At 46.7% G+C, this 23,946-nt stretch overlaps 1 protein-coding gene across 3 annotated transcripts in view; it reads right to left on the bottom strand.

Annotated features, from left to right (window-relative positions):
* Positions 1-453: 453 nt before the first annotated feature.
* The window catches only part of Map3k9 (mitogen-activated protein kinase kinase kinase 9), a 63,259-nt gene continuing 39,766 nt past the window's right edge, over positions 454-23,946 (bottom strand). The window contains exons 3-12 of one of the 3 annotated variants that reach the window (XM_038337036.1): positions 23,663-23,843; positions 14,267-14,415; positions 13,444-13,619; positions 10,782-11,022; positions 9,142-9,264; positions 8,297-8,450; positions 5,886-5,954; positions 4,495-4,607; positions 2,818-3,663; positions 454-1,428 (exon numbers count right to left, since the gene is read on the bottom strand). In XM_038337036.1, coding sequence (XP_038192964.1) covers positions 944-1,428; positions 2,818-3,663; positions 4,495-4,607; positions 5,886-5,954; positions 8,297-8,450; positions 9,142-9,264; positions 10,782-11,022; positions 13,444-13,619; positions 14,267-14,415; positions 23,663-23,843 — 2,537 coding nt within the window. In that variant the 3' untranslated portion in view covers positions 454-943. The remainder of the gene's footprint in view (positions 1,429-2,817; positions 3,664-4,494; positions 4,608-5,885; positions 5,955-8,296; positions 8,451-9,141; positions 9,265-10,781; positions 11,023-13,443; positions 13,620-14,266; positions 14,416-23,662; positions 23,844-23,946) is intronic. The other 2 variants (XM_038337037.1, XM_038337038.1) reach the window with 2 other exon arrangements.

Genomic DNA, 23,946 nt, shown 5'->3' with positions numbered 1-23,946 from the left:
CAGGACCCACCCCATATGTTTTCCTGACACACTTCAGCTTTGTCTGTGAATCACCTATGACCTAAAGGCCACTGATTCCAGGAACTAGAGGAAAGAACAGAGTATCAACTAGACAGGTACATGTAGGCACTGTGTCTGACCTCAGACATGGCATCATAGAGTGTGTCTCCCAAAGAGCTATTCCTGAGATGAATATGCTTATATTCAAACCTGGTGTAGCCATGGCCTGAGCCCAATGGGGTAGCAGAGCCATTCAATAAGTGTTGATTTCTGCCTTTGTTTTTAAAACCCAAACCCAACCCAAACCAAGGAGTGATTGGAGTACCTTTCTGCCTCCCCTGACCTCGATCCCCCTACCCTGCACGCTCAGCTCTCACCGACATTTGCACAGGTAGGCAGTTTCAGGTCTGTCAAGCCCTCTGGCCCTCGTAAGGCCAACCTGTCCCTGTCAGCTGGCACAAAAGGACTTAGGACACAAGACACTCATCGATACCAAAGGAGACACCGAGTCATGGGAAGAGCGGAAGACAAGCCAAATGAATCAATCATAGCACATCAGTACCAGTGTATGGACGGAAGAACTCATGGCTGACAAAGGGACTCCAGGACAGCTCTGGCTGAGAAGAGGCAGTGGACAGATCTGGCTGAATGACTGCAGTGTCACCCTAAAGGTGAGGAAGACTGGAGGGTGGGGACAAGCCCTCCCTCTCCTACACAGCCAGAGCTGACACAGCCCCTCCAGCGAACATGGGGAAAAGATCCTGCAGGGCAGGAGACCCTCTGCAGTGGCTGGCCCTGTCTCCATCCCTTCCATCTTCAAAGTGCATTCTCAGTGCAAGGAGGAGGTCTGGATCCCAGGGGGCCTAACCGAGACAGGGCTGTGCCAGCCAGCTCCCTCCATCTCCTCCGGCTTCCCCCTTGCCCCACCCTGACCCTTCTGACACTAAGACCAGAACTCCTGCTGGATCTCATAGGGGGAAGGCCCATGTGTGTTCAGTTCCGCTCTGCACAGGGGTACCGTGCTATCCTGGCTCTGCCCCTCTGCATCCAGGTCCAGAAGCGTCCGCTCAGCGGGGGGCAGTGGCCCTGCTTGTAGAGGGAGCAGAGCTGGGAGTGCAGGCCGCTCTTCTACAGTGCTGCTGCTGCTGGCAAAGCAGGAGTCCAGGTTGCTGGGCGTCTCTGTGCTGGAGCTGTTGGCTGGGGAGGCGCTGCGGGCATGGCTGGGGGACACAAACCACCAAGGGTCCAGCCGCTGCCGGTTGGCAGAAGGACGTGGCCGAGGCAGGAACTCCAGGGTCTTGGGTCTCTCTAAGGTGGAGTCCCCTTGTGTGTTCCAGCGTCTTGGAGTTGGGGGAAAGACCACATTGGGGTCAGGGAGACGGGGGAATTCACCTGGGTCTCGGCTGGGACTGGGAGTTTTCAACATTCCTGGTTAGGGAGACAATGGGAAAAGACATCAGATGATGGCATTGTATTTCCAGGCAAGATGTGCACCTCCCCCATATGCCTAGGCACGTGGGCCAAAGGAATTAAATGTTTAAAGGACTTAAATGACACCTACTGTGTGTCATGCAGTGTGCTGCGAGGTGCTAGGGATATGGTATTGAACTAGAAACCACCTTGTCTTGGGTCAAGTAATAGTAACGTATAGGAGGTCACATGTATAATGAACTAATTTAAGACAGATGCTGGGAAGGACTCTTAAGAGGGTCCCCTGTGTTTGTAAATAAAGTTTTATTGGGACATATTTTGGATGTACTCTAGCTGCTTTCCATTTACAGTAGTATGGCTGAGTAGTTTTTTTTTTTTTTAAACTACTTAACTTTTTAAGAAACTTATCCAAATCCACAAAATCCAAAATATTTACCATCTGGTCCTTTTCCAAAATAGTTTGGGGTCCCCTGATTTAAGAGAATGCCTGTCGGTCCATGTTTATGTATATAATAATCATATGGCAGGAAAAGAGCTAGCAAAAAACGTAAAGGTGATTTATGCTGTCCTTATTTCTAACGGGGTCACACACCCAAGTACAACAGACCTAAGGAGGAAGAGTCAGACACATGGTGGGATATGACTGTTGTGCAAACTTAAGTCTCACCAAAAGGACGTGACCACGTTTGCTTCTCTGACTGGACAAAGGGCTGCTTCTTAGCCAGACTCGGGTCTTTTAGGGAGCAAGGGATGGGGGCAGCAAAGCCTTAGGTTGAAAGTACGAATTCACAGGAGTCTAAGGGGTCAGATGCAAGGCAAGCGTGTACGCATGGACAGCCACCCAGTGGACATGTCTCCAGGCCTGAAGGAGCAGGCGTGACTCAAGGATTAGCAATGGAGAACATAGTGGGTGGGTGGCAGCTGACCTTAGGTGTGTGTCTCAACTAATGCTGTAATGGCACAGGCCCAAGTATGTAGCAGAAAACACCCTTCGTAGGTGTGGCAAAGATCCCTTCCTTGTAGCTGAGAATCTTCCGGGAACAATAAGCTTGCCTGCTGTCCCCGGATGGAATCACTGCCCTGTGCCAGAGCAGATTCTCAGCATGCCCGGGGCCCACGTCTGGCTCTTTCTACAACCAGCCTGTCTCCTTTCAAGATCAGGAGAAGATGCCCATAGTACAGGGCACAGAGAAGTCAGCCAGCTCTGGACACCCTGCCAATCCCAGGTCATATCTCTTGCATGGTTGAGCAAGAGAAAAAATTCAAATTTCTTTGGGGTTATCCAAATCCAGAAGTAGAAAGAGGAAATGAGTCACCTACAAACATCTTTACTCCTGGGGAGCCGCAAAAGAAGCTAAGAGAAAAGAGGAAGTGGCCAGAACTCACCTGTCCCAGGACTGGGGCTCATTCCATTGCTGGAGGGGCTCCGGCTCGCTAGTGCTGGGGGGGCTCCTGTTGGCTTAAGCGCCCCATCAGAAGGAGTCCGCCTGTGACCACTTGACTGTGTAGGGGCTGTGAGGGTGACATGGGTGGGAGTCAGGGACTGATTAGGGTCTCGCTTGAAGCGCTCCACTCGGACATTAACGAGAGGGTTGTGGGTGCACGAGGTGAGGGGTGGAGCTTCAACTGGACTGACTGGCATTTCATACACAACGATCTCATCACTGTCAGAGCGCAGCAAGGAGCGGGTAGAGTTGCATTCGGAGATGGAGGAGAGAGAGAGCAGTGTCAAGGAGGCAGACGGGTCTCCTAGCAACATCATTGGCTCCTCCTTCTTGAAGAGCTTTCGGGAAGGGGGGCTGGTACTCCGACGAGGGCGGCTGGCCCTTTGGAAAAGACCCTCGCGCTTTTTCTTCTCTTCTCGAGCTGGTGGCTCGGGCTCCTCTGGGGGAAGCAATTGGCACTTGCCAGCTTCCAACAAGTCAAACCCTAGGCCTGTGGCTGCCAGAACAGCTCCACAGCCAAGCAGAGCCACCTCACAGCGCCGGTGGTGGGTCCCACTGCGTTTGAGGCTGTTGGTTGGCGTCAGCTGAGGGGTACTGGTGGCTGAGTTGACTGGGGTGAGCTCCTCATGAACTCCATCACTGGAAGGACCATCCCCATCCTCTCCACGAGGAAATGGGATACAGAGGTAGGACTGGTTGGGCGAATGCTGGAGATGACTCTCTCCATTTCCCGGGCCTTCACCATCTTCATCCTCTGAAAGCAAGATAAACAGCAGAGAAATACAGACTGAAGAGTCTGATCCTTCTTCCAGCTCTGGCTTTCCCAACTCTGTCAGAGATATAGGGCATGAAACTGAGCATGGAGCCAATGGGATCTGTTTTCTGCCACTCAACTGAGACCAGCATGGGAAACTCATCTGCATTCTAGAGCCCATTTCTCTATTTGCAGAAAAGTAGATCTGCTAATTTGTTGCTTCCTTCATAGGGACTCCTCCTTTGAGTGAGGACATAATGCCAGAGACAATCTCACATACCTTTAGCCCCATGGGTACTCTTACAAGAACATGCAGTATGCATTCCCAGAACACTAGATAAAAGAAACATTTCTAGTACTTTTGTATCATAAAACTGGAAGGGCTTTGAATTTCTAGCACAATGCTTAGCAACATGTCTTAAAGTTGGTCTGCACAAGAAGTCAGAATCCTCTACATGGGTGAAGGGCAATCTCTTCAACGGATGGGCCTATTATGACTTGGAAATCTACAGAGAAAAGAAAACTGGAGGAACTTCTAGAGAACTCAGCCACCATTCATAGCCAGAGAGCCACACTGGAAAGGCTTGGAAAAGGGAAATGTCTGGTTCAAGTCCTCAACCTTGCACACTGCCCTGGGGAAATGATTGCTGAATTCTTGGGGCAGGAAGCCAAAGATAGGTTTCATGGCTATAATACAAGGGAACTGCTTCAGGAAGAGCTAGTAAAATGGAAGCGACAGAGTAGGCGATCAGAGGCAAGGAACAAAAACAAGACAAACTAGAAATCCTTAAACAATCCTGGAAGTCTGGCCATGAATTCTCTAAGAAAACAGGGGAAGAAAAAAAAACAAAATGAAACACTTACCTATTTCCATAAGACTGGTGAACCCAGGTAGAGCAGGGCTATTCCTTGGGCCCTTCCCCAAGTTGGGGGCACTGGATGACCACTGTTTGTATCCATCTACCAGGGACTTGAGGCTGGAGGGATGAGGAGGAGACGTCAAGACTGGCTGTTTCTCTTACTGTAGCCTCCATGGGCATTTGGGAAATGTCTGTCTACTTAATCACACTGAAAAGCCGTGGGGACCAGACAACTCGTCCACCTGTTTCACAAACAAGTGCGCATGCTCTGGGAGATGGAAAAGCGGTGGTTTAGCGCAGTCCCTCACATGCTGTGGAGCCATGGAAAGATGGAGTGAGCAGGCGGGCAAGCAAAGGAAGGACTGAGCTTGTGGAAGATCTTGTCTGAGCCATTCTTAAGGGAAAAGCATTCAATCCCTAGGCTCTGAACACAATACACTCATAACATTCCAAGTATTTCAATGCAAACACCTGCAGTGCAAGGCAAGCATGGGGCAGATGAACCAGCAGAAATGGCCCGGGCCACTCCACTCATAATGTTTCTCAGGTTCTCCTTCCACGCTTCTATCTCGCATGCTTAAGCTTCCAAAGCCATTCACTCTTCAAAAGGAAAAAAAAAATCAAGCAACAAAGCGGCACCAACCCAGTGACTTGGGACAGAACTACACAGGGAGGACACTATGTGGCATTCAAGCCAGCCGTTTGTCTGGGCATGGAGACAAAGAAACCCTGCCATCAGCTCATTGGGCAAGCCTGGTAAAACCTCCAGAGACAGAATGGATTCCCATCAGCTCCCTTACAAAGAGGGATCTGAGGTCTGGAAGCACTGGTCTTTGCCCTAGAAGGCAACAAAAGGGAGCGCTGAGGACTCTTAAATGCTATGGTGGCATTGAAAGCCTAGCATGTCAATCACTGGGGACTCTACCCGTCCACCTGAAGCCTGTCTCTCAGAGTCCCAAACCACCAAAGGGAGGGAGAAGGATCCCTTTTTGCCCCAGTCTCAGAACTCTATTTTAAGTGCTGTCAGAAAGGTGGTCAAATAAGACACAGCCCATACTTGGCTGGTTTCAAATAGAACACAGGGCTGGAGAGAAACAAGCTGCTAAATCCATTGCTTGGGACTCCTATCTGCATGGTTATAACATTTCCTCTAGCAATCTGGGGCCCAAAGAAGCCCAGATTAGCAAATAAAAGCCAGTATTCAAGGATATACAGCCAAGTGGCCCTTCTCTGGAAACAGCAACTGGGGTGGGTCAACAGAGGAACTGTCCCAAGGCGCACAAAGGTACTGCTCTTAAGAACATAATCAGCTCCTCCCTTGCAGTGATGAGAAATGAACAAAGGAAGGGAAGGGCAGCTGCTACCAGCACAGCTTCTGGTGGAGGCCAGACTCACCCCAAGTGGAAATGTGCAGACTCTGAAGGGGTACTTAAGCCATTAGTTTTTTCCCGTCTCTGAGGGGATCTTCAATGAATAAAGACAATCAGCAACAGGCAGTGCAGACCACCGTCAGCTCACCCTCTCCCATCCTCAGACTGCCCAGGCTGGACCAGCTACGTGGCCTGTCCAATCAGCAAACCCACCCCAGGACAAGAGTGCCATACTGGAGCTGTTTCAGGCCCACCCCGAGAGCCAGAGGGCAACTGTTAGGGACTGTGAATCAGAAATACCCCAGCTGCCTACAGTGAACTATTTTCCTACAGATATACACTGCTGGATAAAAGGGGAGAAGGAATCTTCTTTTCTGAACTCAAGGTTTGTCATTATAAATTTTCTTCAGTCATCAGGCACTAAAATTAGAAATACTATTATGGAGAAATCGCTAACATTTCTGATATCAAAGAGATCTGGACTCAAGTGTGTTAGAAAACACTTTCATTTCTTCAGTAAGAAGTGAGAATAATGAAAAATCAAGGCACATGCTCCCTAATTGTCTCAAAAGTCTGCAAGGACAAATCTACATAAGGAGAAAGAAGGGTGCAAAATTAACATTTAGTAGTGTAAAAAAGAAGACTGATCTACTATTAAGACAAAAACAAAACAAAAACCAAATCAAACCAAAAACCAAAACAACAATAACAACAACAAAAAAACTTTAAGTGAAACAGAACCAAAAAATTCACTAGAATCCTATCTGATAAGAGGAAGGGTCTTGCAAGAAAGGGTCAAGTGGGAAGGGGAGAGGGGGAAAGTGGTGAGGGAGTGAGAAAAACTATAATGATCTATCTATATGAAAATGCTACAAAAAACCATCACTTTGTATGTTCACTGAAAAAATTAGTTGAAAAAATTCAATTACCAGAATCCATAGCTGGCATGGTTAACCTGAGAATTATACTAATGTCAGAAATAGCAAATGATTCAGGGTGACTGAGTTTTCTCTGAGCCAAGCCATAAAGGACAGACTGCAAGGTTCTTACCCCTCCTCTGCTCTCCTGAGTTCTGTCGATTTGCTGGCCTTAAAGTTCTGCATTCACACACAGCACACACAGATGGCCTGCCCCACAAGTGCCCCTCTTCTATTCAAAGGAGCTCCGTGGTGGTTTCAAAGCCTTACTTGACAGAGTTACTTCTTTACAAATCAAATTGCTATTTTTTTCCCCTTGAGCTCAGACACAGGAAGAGTTTGAACGTGAAATGTTAGTATTCAAATGATTACCAAAGTCAGTTTGACAGGTTTAGAGGCTCCACCCAGTGGCTACTATCGTCACACATAGAATGGCCAGGGCCATTCTAGAAGAAATACAAACCATGATGTCCACACTGTGGGTATTGAGTAGATTGCATGAAAGGCAGAGAACCGTCATCCCGACCAATAACTATGTACATTCACCACGAGCCAGCTAAAGTGATGCACTTCACAAAGAACCCTAACATCCACGCAACACTGTAGGTGAGAAAACATGAGCTCCCACGGTTAGTTATGGGGCTGAGTCTCATGGCCAGAAGTCTTCCTGACCTGTGGGAAACTGATGCAGAGAATCTGCACCCTGGCCTCAAGCCTACACGTGAGGACACAGCTCATTTAAGACACCAAGAGACCATTTGCCTGGCAGGGTACTGACACACGTGGTTACGGGTAAGGTCCGAAAGAAGGTCAGTGGCCCCACAGTTAGGGCTGAGTTATGGTGGCCACCTCCGCTAACAGGTTAACAGGAGAAAGCCCTGCTAACCCTGCTCTTCCTCCCTTTCCACTCAATAGATGTCTTACAGGGAAGATAGATGTCTTACAGGGAAGAATCAGGCATGAGCAGACCTACATTTCCTTCCTATCTGGGCTAGTTGCTGCTTTGAGAACACCTGCAGGGGGCAGCAGACCAGCAGACAATCCAATCCTGCCTGCTGCTTGTCTTTGTAAGGTCTGATTGGAAGGTAGCCAAGTGTTCTCATTCATGTATGTGTTACCCAAAGTCTAGGGCAGCTTTTAGATGTCTCTGTCACTATGCAGACCCAGAAGCCTAAAATGTTATCTGGCTTTTTGTGGAAAGAGCTTGACAGTTCCTGCGCCACGAGGGAACCCAGGAACTAGGAGACTGGAAAGCTCTAGAAAGGTCAGGAAGAGCTTTGTGGTAGCGTACATTTGTAATCCCAGCACACAGGAAGGGAGGAGGATAGAGAGCTTGAGGACAGCTGGGGCTAGCCTACCATAAATGAATAAATAAATAAATTCAAAAACAAAAAAAAACCTGTATTTTCCCAGAACATATTAAAATATATACAAGAGAGACAAAAGTGTTTCCTATCATATTTTAAACTGTTGTGACAGTCTTTCAGGGAGAAAGAATTTCACGTCAGCTGGCTCTTACCCTTCATCTCCTGAGGTGAGCTCTTTCTGCCCAAGTGTTCCTGGTCCCCACGTCCGGCCCTTCTTCTTTGGGAGCCTCTTGTCCTCCTCCTCCCCTTCCTCTTTTGGGACAACTGAGCTCCGGCCCCAGGTTTTACTGCTTTCACCTGGTGTCACTGTGAATAACAAAGGCTGAGTGAGATAAGTCTCTCCAGAACTGGAAATGGACCACACAGACACACACACACACAGACACACACAGATACACACACACAGACACGACACACACACACACACACACACACACACACACACATACAGACACACACACAGATACACACAGACACACACACAGACACACACAGGCACACACAGATACACACAGAGACACACAGAGACACACACACACAGACACACACACACATAGACAGACACACACACACACTTATTTTTAAGCAAATACTACAGTAAAAATATAAACAGTCTGGGTCTGGCACATGCTAAAGCTGTAGCAAGCTTTCTTAGGCCCTAGGCTTTAGAAGTAAGAAGAAAGACAGTGAGGCCCAGCAGGGCAGACAGTACGGAGGTTCTCAAGGTGGGTACCAATCTGTATCTACACCATTCCAGTTTCCACACTGCTTTGCAATCCACTAAGGAGCTTCCTCTACCCACGAGCCCCTGCTGAAGGTGGAGAGACAGCAGTGAAGTTAACGGGACAAGGAGCAGGAAGTCTGCAATGCTCATGCACGTGTGTACACACTGTTGAGGAAGATGGCAGAAGTAATGGCTGGAAGAAGACTGAATTAGTCAGTGGCTGAGCAGAGCGGGGGACAAGTGTCCCTGGTGTGTTCTGAAAACCTGTCTCACACTGGATGGCTCGAAGGCGAGGGATGATGGTGGGGCTAGCAGGAGGGCTCGATCGGCTGCTGAGGAGACTCTTCCTTTTATCCATGGTTGGGGAGGCTTGCACCGTGAACTTGTGCTGGAAATCTGCTTGGGAAAAGACAAATGTGTGCATTAGGATGGTCACACAGTTTCATTCAGGAATCTGATGTCTCCTGGCAGGCCTGACGGGTAAGCCTTGGTTTCCTGAAAAGTTTTGTTTATCTGAGAAATGTTTTCTTCAGAGTCATCTTCTTTTTTTCCCCCAAACAGACACATGACAAGACGAACACACAGATGGCAGCCTTCATAAAGCTCTCTACTTAATGGATACAGGTGGAGCAATTGCAAACTGAGTTGCTTCTCAGTGCACGTCACCTTATGGATTATTCTAGCAAATGTTATTTGAAAGTATGTTTCAGATGATCAGTCGCCATCCATGTCCTTTTTAGGTGCCGAACAGGAAGCATTTGGTGCTGCTCCCAAGGTGCAGGCAGAGCAGGGTATTAAAACCAGCCCATGGTGAGAACGTGGGAATTCAACAGAAACGGGGAAATGACTCTAATTCTCACACACCTCAAAGGCAGTTTTGATACTTTTGAAGAACACGAAACTTTGAAACTTTTAGCTGTTAGGTTCTGAATTTCAGCCTCTTCATCTAACAGAGAAGCACTGGGGTCTGCCCACTAGGCTAAACTCTTCCTGCAGATGGGAATGACAGCTTCATATCTGCACTGCTAGTGTCCTAGCACAGCCCAGAGGTTCGAGGTACCTAACTACTTGCAAAAAAAAAAAACAAACAAAAAAAAAAACAAAAAAAAACCCAAACCAAACAAAACTACAACAACAAAACAAAAACACATCATGTATGACAACGACAGCAGTGTACACTCCCATGAGCATATTCTCTCAATCCGATGACTTAATTCCCTTGGTCTGTGTTTAAGTTATCATTTCAAAGCTTAAACACCACCCAGAGCCCCTCGGACTATGCTATTTTTCTTTGCTTCCTTACAGTTCTAATAAACTCGCTACCCAAAGCCTTACAGACTTAGCACACAAAGAACTGTTTTAATCTATAGAAATACTCACCTGCCCCCTTGGGCACATCATACTCCACCAAGATTCTAATCTAGTTTCCTATTCCTTTGCATTTCCCCCAGGTAACATTACCAAAAGTGTACCTTTATGAATGTACTTCTGAGAAGCTATACATACATCTTATACTATGAATTTTTACATTTTAGCCTAATGTTAAATGCACTGAGGGCTAATTATGAAAAGAAACTTGAGATGAGCAACTTTGCAGGATTAAGATATGTGCATACCCAGAATTCCCTCACCCTAATGAGCCCATCCTTCTCCAGCTTTGCCCACAGTGAAGTGTGATTTTGTGATCTGCCATGCTTTGAACAGCTTGGGTCTAATGTGTTTATCATCGCTATATGCTCTGCAGTCACTCACAATGAACATTTTCCAGAAGACCTGTCCTCCACTGAGCAAGATGGCCCGTTCCAACGGGTTTTACTCTGAGAGTCATGGTCTGTGCTTCAAGCACAGTCTAACTCCCACAAACCCCTGCCACACAGCCCCCACCCCGCCCCCACTCTCCAGCTGCCACCCACCGGAGGGGAGGCTGATGCGGTTTCCATCCTTGAGCTTCAGTCGGCTCTTCCTGAACTTGCCCTTGCGTTTCTTCACCCGGGGCTTTTCCTGGCACAGCTGGTGGATGATGATGTTGAGCTCCCGCTCCAGGATGTCGATCTCCCGCTCAGCCAGTTCCTGCTCCCTGCGTCGCAGCAGCTCCTCCTGGTTCTTCTGCTGGAGCGCAGCCCGGGTCAGCTCCTCCTCCCAGGTGCGGAGCTCCTACCACGGGGAACCAGCAGAGAGAAGAGTGGGTCTCGGGGGATGAGAGCTCTCCCGGGGTGCCCAGGAGAGAGAGAGAGGGCGCTCAGCAGCTGGTGGTACCTGAACACATGCAAGCCCTAGTGAAAGGGAAGTGCAGCACAGCCATACGGAATACACTGAAGAGCCCTGTGAACACAGCCAGAGAGGCTAATGCCACAGAGCAAGCCTGGAGACGGGCTGCCCCTTCCTTCAACAGTAGTGCCTCCTTATCCCTATGTCCAAGGCCACAGGGAACGCTTGAAACTACAGATTCTTCTGAACTCTGTATGTTCTATGTGTCTTCCTCTAAAATAAATACCTCCATCATAAAATTTAACCTATAAATTAGGCATCGTTAAGAGATTAGCAACTAATATTAATAGAGTATAATGATAACAACATATTACACTAAAATCACCGGTGTTACTACTCTTGTCCTTTGAAACCATTATTAAATAAAATCAGGGCTGCCTGAACTCAAAACTTCCATATCACAATAACTGACAAGAAACCCAAGATCACTGTGCTGTCTAGCCCGGCAGTGTGCAGTGTCAGGAGGATGTCCTTTCCCAAGAAGGGCAGAACAAGACTTAGAAAAGAATGTGATTTAAAACATGAAACTGTTTACTTCTGGAATGTTCTATTTAATACTTTGGACAGTGGTTGACAGTGGTAAATCAAGCCACAGAAAGCTGATGTGGGAGAGTCTTCTGTTTGAGTTGATTTCATTGGCTAATAAAGAAACTGCCTGGCCCATTTGATAGACCACCCCTTAGGTGGGTGGAGTAGACAGAACAGGAAGAGGAAGTGAGGTAGAAGGATCAGTAAGATGCCACGCCACTCCTAAGTTAGTCAGACTGCCATGCCTCTCCTGAGAGAGACAGATGCGATGGAGCCAGCCACCAGTTCAGACATGCTGAATCTTTCCCGGTAAGACACCATTCGTGGTGTTACAAAGATTATTAGATATGGGTTAATCAAGATGTGAGTAAGAGGCTGAAAATAATGGGCCAAGCAGTATTTAAAAGAATACAATTTGTGTGATGTTATTTCGGGTGTAAAGCTAGACGTGCAGGATCCAGGCGGCCGGGAGCGGGGCAGCGGGAACGCTGCCCGCAGCCCTCACTACAGAAAGCAAAACTACAAATGGGGTGGGGCGGAGAGGATTATTGTAACTACTTATTGGTAATTTTCCTTTTTCCTATTGGCACGTGTAGCTTATAAATTGTGTTATGATTTTATCAATCCAAAAACAGAGAGAGGTGGCTATCACTTGGTGATTCAGCAATCCAACAAAAGCTAATCTCTTCGAATCAGACCCAGAAATTATTTTCAGTAATTTGCGTAGGGGGATACAATGATACTGCAAAAAACACAGGGCTTAGAGTCAGATGGCCCAGGGTCAAGGACCTGCTTCCTCACTTACTAGCTCCATGAAGGTGGAAGCCACCGGCCCTAAGCTGTGAGAGGGAAACACCTGCCCCACATACCATCACACCAGTGGGACAAAGAGGTCTCAGGAAACTTTTCAAGCGAAAACAAAGTGAGAAACAAAATTAGATTCTATTATTATCAGATTGCTATTTAGTTATTCATTTAGTCCCTGAAACGGGTTTTAGCCTAGGCTAGTCTTGAAATCACTTGATAGCCCTGGCTGGTCTAGAACTTACAATGTATTACAGTTTGGTCTCAAACTTACAACCCTCCTCCCTCAGCCTCCTGTGGGCTGAGATTACAGATGTGTGCTACCTTATCACAACGCTATTAATTCCCCCAAATTTCCACAGTACAGAGTGAGCAGAAAAAAAAGGAAATTAGCCAAGACTATAACCCAACTACCTTCAGGCCTCTGGATTTAGCCCCTTCCAGACAGCACAGGACACACAATTGCACACAACCAGTCTCAGCCGTGTGGATACTGACTGCTAGGGTCACAGCACAAGAAAAGAGAGGGGCCACTGGAGGAATGACCACCAAACCCAGAAGCAGACTCCAGCAAATCAAGAGGTGCCAAAGTCCCTAGATCATTTCAGCTTGGAACCCTTTCCATAAAGACACACAAAAAAATTCTAGCTTCAGGCTCCTATCCTCTTTCTGACTGACTTCAAAAGACAACAGCAAGATGTTCTACTAGTGACTTGAAGTGCTGGTATACACCTCTATGAAACAGTCCTTCCTCTAGAAGTCCCCCATGGAACCTGGATACCCTTCCAGAACTGTCCATTTTGAGGTAGCAGGAGGAAACACTTGCTGGCAGCTGCCCACAGCAGCTCCTGGGCTGTGGACAATCAAGCCGACCCCGAGGAGGCAGGTATTGGTGTCAGCGGTTGGATACACTGAGTCCATAACCCCCAGGAAGCATCTCTGCTAAGACAAGGCATGCCTTTTCCTCTTCTCTACCTTTTCTTTGGCCCTGAGTTGGTCAAACATTTCCTGAATCTCCTGTTTCCAGTCATCCTGCAGGCAGTGGAAGGAGTCCTTGGGCATCTCGAAGAAACCAGACTCTTCTATGGTCGTGAGCTGGTCCAGGATACTGGTGAAAGATGGGCGTGAGTGGGGGTCAGGATTCCAGCAGTCTGGATGGAAGAGGGGAAATTGGAGGTCAAAGGGGCTATGCTGTACACTCTGCTGAGTAAGCACACGGAAAGCAAGACAAAGCTTCTGGTGCTTGATACTGATGCCAGCTCACCACTTACAAGTGCACCGGGGGTGACTATGCCCCAATCTCCCACACATACACAAGCTACCAGCCCTGAGAAAAGCATCAAGGTGAGTCAGAAGAGTGAACTCCACCCAGGCACTGCCTGGCCACCAGCATGGTAGGCCTTTCCCTCTGCAGTTTGCCTGGCTCTGCATTTCTCACAGAGTTATGTTTCCCACTCAGTGATTTTAGAGCCCCTTTCTTCCCAGATGACCTTCCGGTCTACACACAAGAGACTCAGGTCTGGGAACAAATGCCACTGTAGCTTTTTTGGTATTACATAATAAGATACTGGAATGCAAGATAGCAGGTTTGAGTTACTAATTTCTATAGTCACTGCAGAAATGAACCTGCTTTGGCGGGGTGTGGCCGCTGTCTAGAAACAGCTCTCCCAACTCTTCCCCCTTGGTGGCTAATATTTCATCTCCTCCTGCAGCAGACCTCATGGCATTAGGAAACATCATCTTCATGCCGTGTCAAGATACACAGTCACCGATTTTCCTCGGGCCAGGAGTTCCTTACCTTCCATGAGTTTGGCAAAAGGTTCTGGACATGTAGAAGGGATAGGAAGGGCGAGTTTATTCATGGCCACTCCATAGGCCACTGCTAAGCCATCAATGCCTCGGAAGGGCACCTCGCCGGTCAGCAGTTCCCAAAGCAGCACTCCATAGCTGGGGAAAAGAAGAAGGCAGAAACTATGTAAGAAACAACAGCTACTGGCTCACCAAAATAGCTACAAAGGTTTCTGCAGGCATCCCACGTCACCCTCAACCCACAGGAAGATGAATGAAATAGAAACACTAACATAAAGGGAAGTCACAAAGCCTACCAGGTAGAAGTAAAGACTCTGGAGCCAGGTATGCCTGGTTTAAAGTGTTGTTCCATCTCCCTGCCTATGAATCCACCGGGCAAATCACTACATTGCTCTGAGCCTCTAACCCCTCCTCTGTAGAGATCAAATAACACTTTTAGTATCACAAGCTGTCATAAAATCAAATGCGTCTTTAAGACCTTAAATAAATACTTAATGGCTACAGAAATTTTATTGTTTTAAAACAAGGTCTCACTATGTAGCTTAGCCTTGGCCTGGAACTCCTAATCCTCCTGTCTCAGCCTCCTGAGGGCTAGGATTATAGGCGTGCACCACCATGGCAGACTGTTTAATAAAATATGCCTACAGAAGAGACTCTCCCAAACAAAACCTTTCTGCTTTTAGACAACTTCTGTCACAGATACATTTTTTAAAGCTTTAGAAAACCAATGAGCATCTACTTAACATGGATTTTTTTTTTTTACTCCTGCAAAAGATTTCGTTAGATGTTATAACCACTAGGTTACACACATTTCTGACTCTAGAGCAGTATAAGTAGGACCTTCACGGAAGCCTCTGTCTAGCTCTGGGGGTAAAGTTCCACGGGGTAGACTGGGTCAGCAGGGCAGAGCAGCACACTAGCTGTGAGAACTTCAGTGTCTCCTGACCTAGTAAGTTCACAGGGACAATTCTTCATCACCTATGAATGTGGAGCACAAGCACAACGGAAGAATTAGTGGATAGATCCCCAATCAAAACCAGGCAAAACCACACAACAGCACTCAGTCCTTCCAAGAATAAGTGAGGACAAAAAAACATAAGGCTATGGACACCCAGAAGGCAGGCTCCACTTGCCACTCCCACCTCACACATATTACAACGCTCCTCAGTAGTGTGCAGCTGCCACAAAGGCCTCATTAATTAAACAATGATGATTATGATGATCTAGAGGGATTTCTTGTTACTCTCGCATAGGATCCAGATTCAGTTCCATCACCTATATGGTGGCTAATAACCATCTTTAACTCCAGATCCTGAGGATCCAACACCCCCTTCTCAATTCAATAGCACCAGGCATGCACATAATACACACATACACATACATACATACATACAAAACACTCACACATATAAAATAAATTTAATTTAAAATTTTTGTAAAGGCAAAATGATAATGATGATGATAATTATCAACCCAGTATGCATTTATCAGGACACCTTGTTTGTTTAAAGGACCTTACTATGTAGGCTGCTTCACACTTTCTATCCTGCCCCAGTCTTCCGAGTCCTGGGATTACAGGTGTGTGCCTACACACTAGACTCTTATTTTCCTTCATATTTTCATGCACATGCTAGGCAAGTACTCTAACACTGTGCCCCTCCGCCAAACCTACCATACTTTGTTTTTTGTTTGTTTGCTGCTTCTTTGCTTGTTTTCTCTGTGTAGCCCTGGACTTTCCTGGAACTTGCTCTGTAGCTGGCTTCAAACTCAGATATCCGCCTGCCTCTGTCTCCCGAGTGCTGGGATTAAGAACGTGAGCCACCGTGCCCAGCGCCCTTCATGACACTTTGTATGTGCAGGTAGTATGGCAATTTACAGCATCATGCTGAATCTGTGCAAGGACGCAGGCAAGTGGGAGCAGTACTTGACAAGTGAAGAAAGTGAAGTCTTGGATGGGCTTAGTGGTTTCCACAAATGCCCAGATCCAGACACTAAAAAACAGGGTAAAAGACATAGATCTTCCACACAGAAACTAGTAAAAGGCACAGAAAAAACAAAGTCAGGATAGGAGACAGAGATAAGCCACAACAGACATATGAGGGCACAAAGAAGAAACCCTTACACCAGATCAGTGTGGGAAAAGCAAAGGACCTTTGAGCTAATTCCTGGTGGCTAAGTGAAAGAGGAAAGTCAGCGCTCCGAGCATAAGGGGCAGCCGTGAAGACGACTTGAGCAGTTTGCTCACAATCACTCCCCATTTCTAGCAAGACTCCAACAATGCAGCAGCAGCCTATGTACCAGGGCCTACAAATGGCTCCTTGGGGTGGTCCAGCCATCCTGGCTTTACTCTGTTAAGACTTCCAGACACTGCCACTCTGGTTACAAATCTCGACAGGAAATGGCCAGTTGTAAGACTTGTCTCTACAGGAGTTAAATTTTAGTTGGCAGCTGATAAGAACATCAGATACTTATCAAGTCTGCCACGGCATCCTATGTTCTAACCGCCATGCAGTGTAGCTGTTTGTTTGCCAGTCTACAATTCCTAGAGAGTGAGAATACTATGAATCGCTTTTAATCCTTGAATTCTCAGGGCCTCTCGCTCAGGCATAGGTGTCTGTAGACACAGAACTGCAGCTCTCACCTCTCAGCAAAGAATCTGTTTACAATAGATGGTGGATATTACAGACAGCTGTTCAAAATGCAGAGTAAGTGACTATGGGGTGTCCAATCCCAAGTAGTACATCTCCAGTACAACCCCTACACCTAAGACTCACGGGAAACTGTGAAAAAGTAAGCAGAAAAAGTCAGAGGGCCAGGACACCTGCTGCTAGATGGTGCATTCTAAACATAGCAGGAAAGTCACAGCTGTGAAATCTCAGCAATATGGTTGCCTAAACAAGATATAATAATACAGTTGACGTGTCAAAGTGGATGGGAAAACCTCATGGGGCCCCACTCCTAGATGAAGAGCTATAGTCAATGTCCACTAAATAAGGGAGAATTGGTTTTCTTCAGGGATGAGCCCCCAGACAGGTTACGCAAGTGGTCAGTCCTAAAAACAAACAAACAAACATACATACATACATACATACATATACATACATACATACATATATGCAACATTAAATGGACTCAGGAGGCTGTGTGTGTATAAAACAGTAATAATTTAAAAAGAGGTCATAAATTTGAGAGGGAGTAGGAGGGACGGGGAGGAGTTGAAAGGGGAGAGGGGGAGGAATGAAAATGATGTACCTTAGTACTCATGTATACAATTCTCAAAAAAAAAAAAAGACATGAGTTGTTAGGCAGATGTGGGAATGAGTGCAAGCATGGTAGGTGTGCTACCACAACCTCTGAACACCATCAAGAATTACATTATGCCGGGCGGTGGTGGCGCACGCCTTTAATCCCAGCACTCGGGAGGCAGAGGCAGGCGGATCTCTGTGAGTTCAAGGCCAGCCTGGTCTACAAGAGCTAGGTCCAGGACAGGCTCTAAAAAAGCTGCAGAGAAACCCTGTCTTGAAAAACCAAAAAAAAAGAAAAGAAAAAAAAAAAGAATTACATTATTAGAGCTGAGGATGTGGTTCAGTGGTAGAGTGTCTGTCTAATATATAGACCACAGCTTCCAGCCCTAGCATGGAGACAAGGAATCAAGGAGGAACAGGATGGGGTGGGAAATAAAGAAAAACTAAACTTCTACCAAACCTTGACTATGACTTGTAGTCACACTTGGAAGCTTTTAGCAAGCAACCTCAAAGAGCCCTCAGCAGCCCTGGCCAGATTCCTAGATTAGAGCTATTCCCACCCTCAGTTTAAATGCCCATTTTAGTATAAATACCCATTTCTACACAAAAAAAAAACCCAACTTTTAAACAAAAACCAATGACCATATACCCATTGACCCCTGTCCTCCATCCAGGCAAAGATGATTAGTGTCTGAGCCCTAAATACAGAGTGTTTCAAAGGCATAAGCGCGCCTGGTTTGTGTCCTGACATCCCTCCTCTGATGGTTTCCCACTAGGCCTTGTAGGTAGCCTATGAAGAAATTCAGGCCACCTGTAAGGGGGAGGGAGAAGTCAGGGTTCTACCCTCCGCAGCATCAGCGAGGGAAGTCTACCCTACTGGGCTATCGCCTGTGATCTGCTCTACCTGGAGGCTTAAGAGCTGAGGAGAGGGAGGATGGCGCACAGTAAAAATTCAATAAGTGGCACTTGTAAAAGAATCACAAATCAGTTTAGAACCAGCCTTCTACAAGTTCTTCCACATCCATTCTCACTGGGACCCCTGCTGGATCTGAGCCGCATCAATATGGAAGAGGCTGCTCAAAGCACAGGAACAAGAGTGCAGAGTTGGTGTCATGCTTCAGTATCTAAGCGTTGCTATACGGTGACATGTTTCCAGCATCTAAGCGTTGCTGTATGGTAACATGATCCCAGTATCTAAGCGTTGCTGTATGGTAACATGCTCCCAGTATCTAAGCGTTGCTGTATGGTGACATGCTCCCAGTATCTAAGTGTGGCTGTAGAGTGACATGCTCCCAGTATCTAAGCGTTGCTGTACGGTGACATGCTCCCAGTATCTAAGCGTGGCTGCGTGAATAGCAATGAACAGGTATTTCCTCGTTTAGAGTCATTCAAAGTATGCTTGAGTGAGTGGAGGGGGTGTAGGCCCATATAAAGGAGTCAGTAGGCCATAGCTTCAAGAAAATCCCACAGCATAGGAGAATGCTGGGAAGACGCAGGCATACTGTGTTTCCATGCAGTCATCCAGACTGGAACAAGGGCTTACGTCCTAGGTGCAATTTTATTATTATTTTTTAAAAAATTTACTTATTTTTTTTTAATTATGGGGGAAGCATACGTACACTTGTGAGTGCAGGTGCCTCCAGAGTCCAGGAGAGCACTGGATCCTCTCCAGGTAGTTACTGGCAGTTGTAAGATGTATGCTGTAAACTAAACTTGGATAGTCTACAAGAACAGTATGCACTTTTTTTTTTTTTTTAAGGTTTTTCAAGACAGGGTTTCTCTGTATAGACTTGGCCATCCTGGAATTAACTCTTTAGACCAGGCTGGCCTCAAACTCACGGAGATGAGATCCATCTACCTCTGCTTCCCAAATGCTGGGACTAAAGGTGTGTTCCACTATACCTGGCCAGTAAGTACTCTTAACTACTAAGACATTTCTCCAGCCTCCCTGAGAACAAGCTAAGCTAGAGAGTCACTGGTTGTGCTGGCTAGTTTTATGTCAGCTTGACACAAGTTAGAATTATGTGACAGGAAGAAACCTCAACTGAGAAAAAGCCTCCATAAGATCAGGTTATAGGGAAGCCTATGGGGCATTTCTTAATTAGTAACTGACGGTGAAGGGCCCAGCCCACTGTGGGTGGTGCCACCCCTGGGTAGGTGGTCCTGGGTTCTATATACAAGAAAGCAGACTGAGCAAGCCATGAGGAGCTAGTCAGTAAGCAGCACTCTTCCATGGCCTCTTCATCAGTTCCTGCCTCCAGGTTCCTGCCCTGTTTGAGTTCCTGTCCTGGCTCCTTCCCAGGATGAATAGTGTAGAGGAAGCATAAGCCGAATGAACCCTTTCCTCTCCGTGTTGCTCTGCGCTTCATCGCAGCAACAGAAACCCCAACTGAGACACTGGTAGACCATGTGACAATACTCAAGGTATTTTCCCTGGAGATGTTTTCTGCTCATCTGCAGTTTACCAGTAAGCTGGTCCTGTTAGGGAACTGAACGATTTCACTGGATGCCTCTCACAACAGCTCCTGCATCCGGCTTTCAAGAGCAGTGATGTTAGGAATAAGGCTCAAATCCTGTAACAGGGGGTTTAGGTAAAAGTTGAAAGAGTCTGGCCTACTCCCCCATGGAAGACAAGCCCCTGTCCTTTACTGACTGTCACTACTATAAGACCCTCAGTTAGGTGTTCACACTCCCTTTCCACTAAGAACAGGCACAGAAGCTGGTGAGAGGCTGTCCACATCACAGCAGCAGAATCGACTGAGTCAAGGTCAAACCCCTAAAGAAGTGATACAGGAGAATAAGCACGTTATCCTGTGAAGAGGTAAGGGAAAGAGAGAACGCCCAGTGGCTGGGACTGAGGGGTCCCTGTTCCTGAGACATCTTTAGCTGGACACACAGTAGCCGAAGGTGCATTTGGTCTCTTCACAGCCAGCCAGATAAGAGATAAGGATGGAGGGGCTGTGTGCAAGAGAGCACAGGCAATGGGACAGAGAGGCTGTGTACAGAGTGCGGGCAATGGGACAGAGAGGCTGTGTACAGAGTGCGGGCAATGGGACGGAGGGGCTGTGTACAGAGAGCACAGGCAATGGGACGGAGGGGATGTGTACAACGCACAGACTATCTTCACATCAAAGGCAAGTCTCTGACCATGGATAAGCTTGGCCTCCTTTCCTACAGACTATAATACAGAAGGAACCGCAGCTCAGGCCAAACCATTGGGACACGGACAGGAAGGGAACCTGGAGGACCTGGGTCTCACAGGGCACAGCTGTCCTGCCAGCCTGGCTGCCTGAACTACTCCTTGAAGCAGAAATACACTTCGCTTATGTAAGCTTCCATATCAATGGGTCTCCTTGTAATAGTAGGTTAATTAATATATCAACGAGGATTAATTAGTATCAGTCTTACCACTTAACACTCCAAGTGTTAAGCCCCAATGAGACTGCTATTTTTAGAGATCTATAGCAGTTAACTATCAGGTCAAATATTTTACAAGGAGAAAAACCACTCCCAAGTAGGTAGTTCACTCTGTAGCTAACATAGGGCCAGATGAGAATTGACATACAGAGTACTAAATAACTCTGAAAGAAATTAAACAAATCAGAAATCTCACATTTATGGATTAAAAAACACTGTGTCTATGATGTCCATAGTCCCCCAAATAACTCACAGACTAAAAATAATCCCTCTGAAAATCCTAGGTATCAACCGAGGTGATGGCACCTATAATCCCAGTATTTGGGGATACAAAAGCAGAAGTAGCAGGTATTCAAGGACATTTTTCCCATATATCTAATCTGAAGCCAGCTGGAGCTATACAAGGCCTTTAAAACAAACTCACAATTGCTTATTTTACAAAATTAACAAAATGATGTTAAGATTTATAAAGAATTGCAGTGGATTCAGAATGACCAAAACAATTCTGAAAAGGCAAAATTGGAAGGCTCTCATATCCTAAACTTCAAAACTTACTACCAAGCTGCATATTAACGTGCAGACACAGACATGCTAAGCAGAACTGTGAACCCAGGAACAAGCCCTCACAGTTCTCCTGGGATGTTTCTGGTAGAGATGACAGAGTGTTTCAATGGGAAGGGAAGTCTCTTCAACATGAGGTTCTGGCACAGTGAGCAGATATGAAAATATAAAGTTTGACCTCTGGTGCAGGACAACTATCTACATTCTGTCAATTATGTTTTAAATAAACATTGATTGGCCAGTAGCCAGGCAGGAAGTATAGGCGGAACAACCAGACAGGAAGTAGAGGTGGGTCAATGAGAACAGGAGAATTCTGGGAAGAGGGAAGCTCCCTCTGCAGTCCTGTCCAGACACAGAAGCAAGATGTGACTACACTGCTGAAAAAGGTACTGAGCCATGTGGCTAACGCAGATGAGAATAATGGGCTAATGTAAGTTATAAGAGTTAATAAGAAGCCTGAGCTGATGGGCCAATCAGTTTATGATTAATGTAGACCTCTGTATGATTTCTTTGGGACTTAATGACAGTGGGAACCAGGCAGAACAAGGTCTGGGCAGGACAGAAACCTCCAATAAATGGCGCCCAACCAACAGGCCTCCACCTCATACCACATGAAAATCAAGTCAACATGGATCAGAAGCCCCAGGGTAAGAGCCAAGATTATAAAATTCTCAGAAGAAAATAGAGCTAGGAATCTTCACAGCCTTGGCTGAGGCAATGCTTATTAGGACGACAACAAAGTCAGGCTGTAAGAAAAAACGAAGAAACACTTGGGCTTCAGAGTACACTACCGACAATTATCCAAAGAACACAGAGTCTCTTTAAGGTTTAGAACAATCTTTGGGAAACAGCAATGGCAGTGGGTGGGATGGTGGCCCTAACAATATCTGTTGATGTTCTAGAACTGAGAGTCCATAAGTGCACTGGGGTCTCCTCTGGGATCTTTAGGATGGGGACCTGCTGTATTTATTTCACACTTAGGCCTCCAGAGCTATGAAAGAACAAATCTCTGTTGTTTTAACTCATCTGGTGGGTGGAAACGTGGTATAACGGTTTAGGAAGCAGGTAACAGTGGTGAGTGGCGCTCAGTTTACTCATGTATTTAAGCTTGTTTAGGTTTTGCTGGGTCTTTCTTGTTTTTATGAGACAGGGTCTCACCCATCCTAGGCTGGCCTCATGATCCACCCGCCTCAGCCTCTGGAGTACTGGGATTACATACCCACACCACCACTCCCAGTTCTCTGGTGCTGGAGATCAAATCCAGGGTCCTGTGCACACTAGTACTGTGCACACTCGTCTACCTACTGAATTGCATCTTGGTCCTGAAGTCAGCTTTATAAATGCAAAAAGTTCTGACCTACATACCATAAAGGGTGTGCTTTATGATCTCTGAATATCTCAAGGCAGTTACTTTAAAGGAAATACATATATACAGAAGCAAACACGCATGCACACATGCTCACTACCACATGACAGGAAGCACTGATCCTAGACTGAGGTGCACTGATCACCCACAGTCTTTTCTTGTATAAGTGAAGGTGTCACTACTATCCTTCAGATAGGACAACGTCTATCTGATGGTAACTTATCCTTCCTCAATGACAACATGATTTTTTAAAAATTCTATGTCCTTGTGACTTCTTAGACTGACACTTGCTAGTAGAGATTGCTAGCCATGTCTAATCTGTAACTCCACAGCTCTTAGGGTCTGCTGGGGACCCATCTATTCCCATTTCTAGATAAATGTCAAACACATAGAGCCCTGCGTAAAAGAACAACTAGATAGCTGGAAGGGACCATTTCCAAGTTATCAAGTGACTCAGGAGCATACAGGGAGGACACCAGGTTAAGTCCACCCGGAGTCCCACAGTAACAGCCGCTGAAGCCCAGCAATGTGGCAGGGCCAAAGTTACTGCTTGGTGGAGGGTGATTTCCCACCCTTCAGTCAGAGACAGAAATACATGGTGCCCCTGGACTCTGCTGATCTTTCCTGAAGAGTTACCTACCATGTGAAGTGACTGCAGAGATCACATAACTGCCACAGCATCCCTTAGCAAGACAGGATTCAGTAGAGGTCCCTCTGAGTGGTCACACAGACTGGCTTGGGGTGTCCGCAGGCTACACAGACCTGGGAACTTAGAGGCTGCACCTCTGGATCTTACCTCCACACGTCACTGCCTTTGGAAAACATGGAAGCACGGATGACCTCGGGTGCCATCCAAGCGTATGTCCCTGCCGCGCTCATCTTGGTGGTCCGGTGCCATTCCCGAGCCAGCCCAAAGTCAGTTATCTTCAGAATCTTGTTACTCAGATCTCCATTCTCCACTTTCTGCAGGATCAGAACTGACAAAGACAGCAACACAAAAGAAAACGGATAAGCACGAATCACAGGGTCTCTGCCATCCACCTGCCCCCTCCTGCAGGCTCCACTGTCCTGCCGTGGTGC

The sequence above is a fragment of the Arvicola amphibius genome, chromosome 7 (assembly GCF_903992535.2).
Source record: "Arvicola amphibius chromosome 7, mArvAmp1.2, whole genome shotgun sequence".
Taxonomy (NCBI): domain Eukaryota; kingdom Metazoa; phylum Chordata; class Mammalia; order Rodentia; family Cricetidae; genus Arvicola; species Arvicola amphibius.
This window is presented reverse-complemented; position numbering and strand designations above follow the sequence as displayed.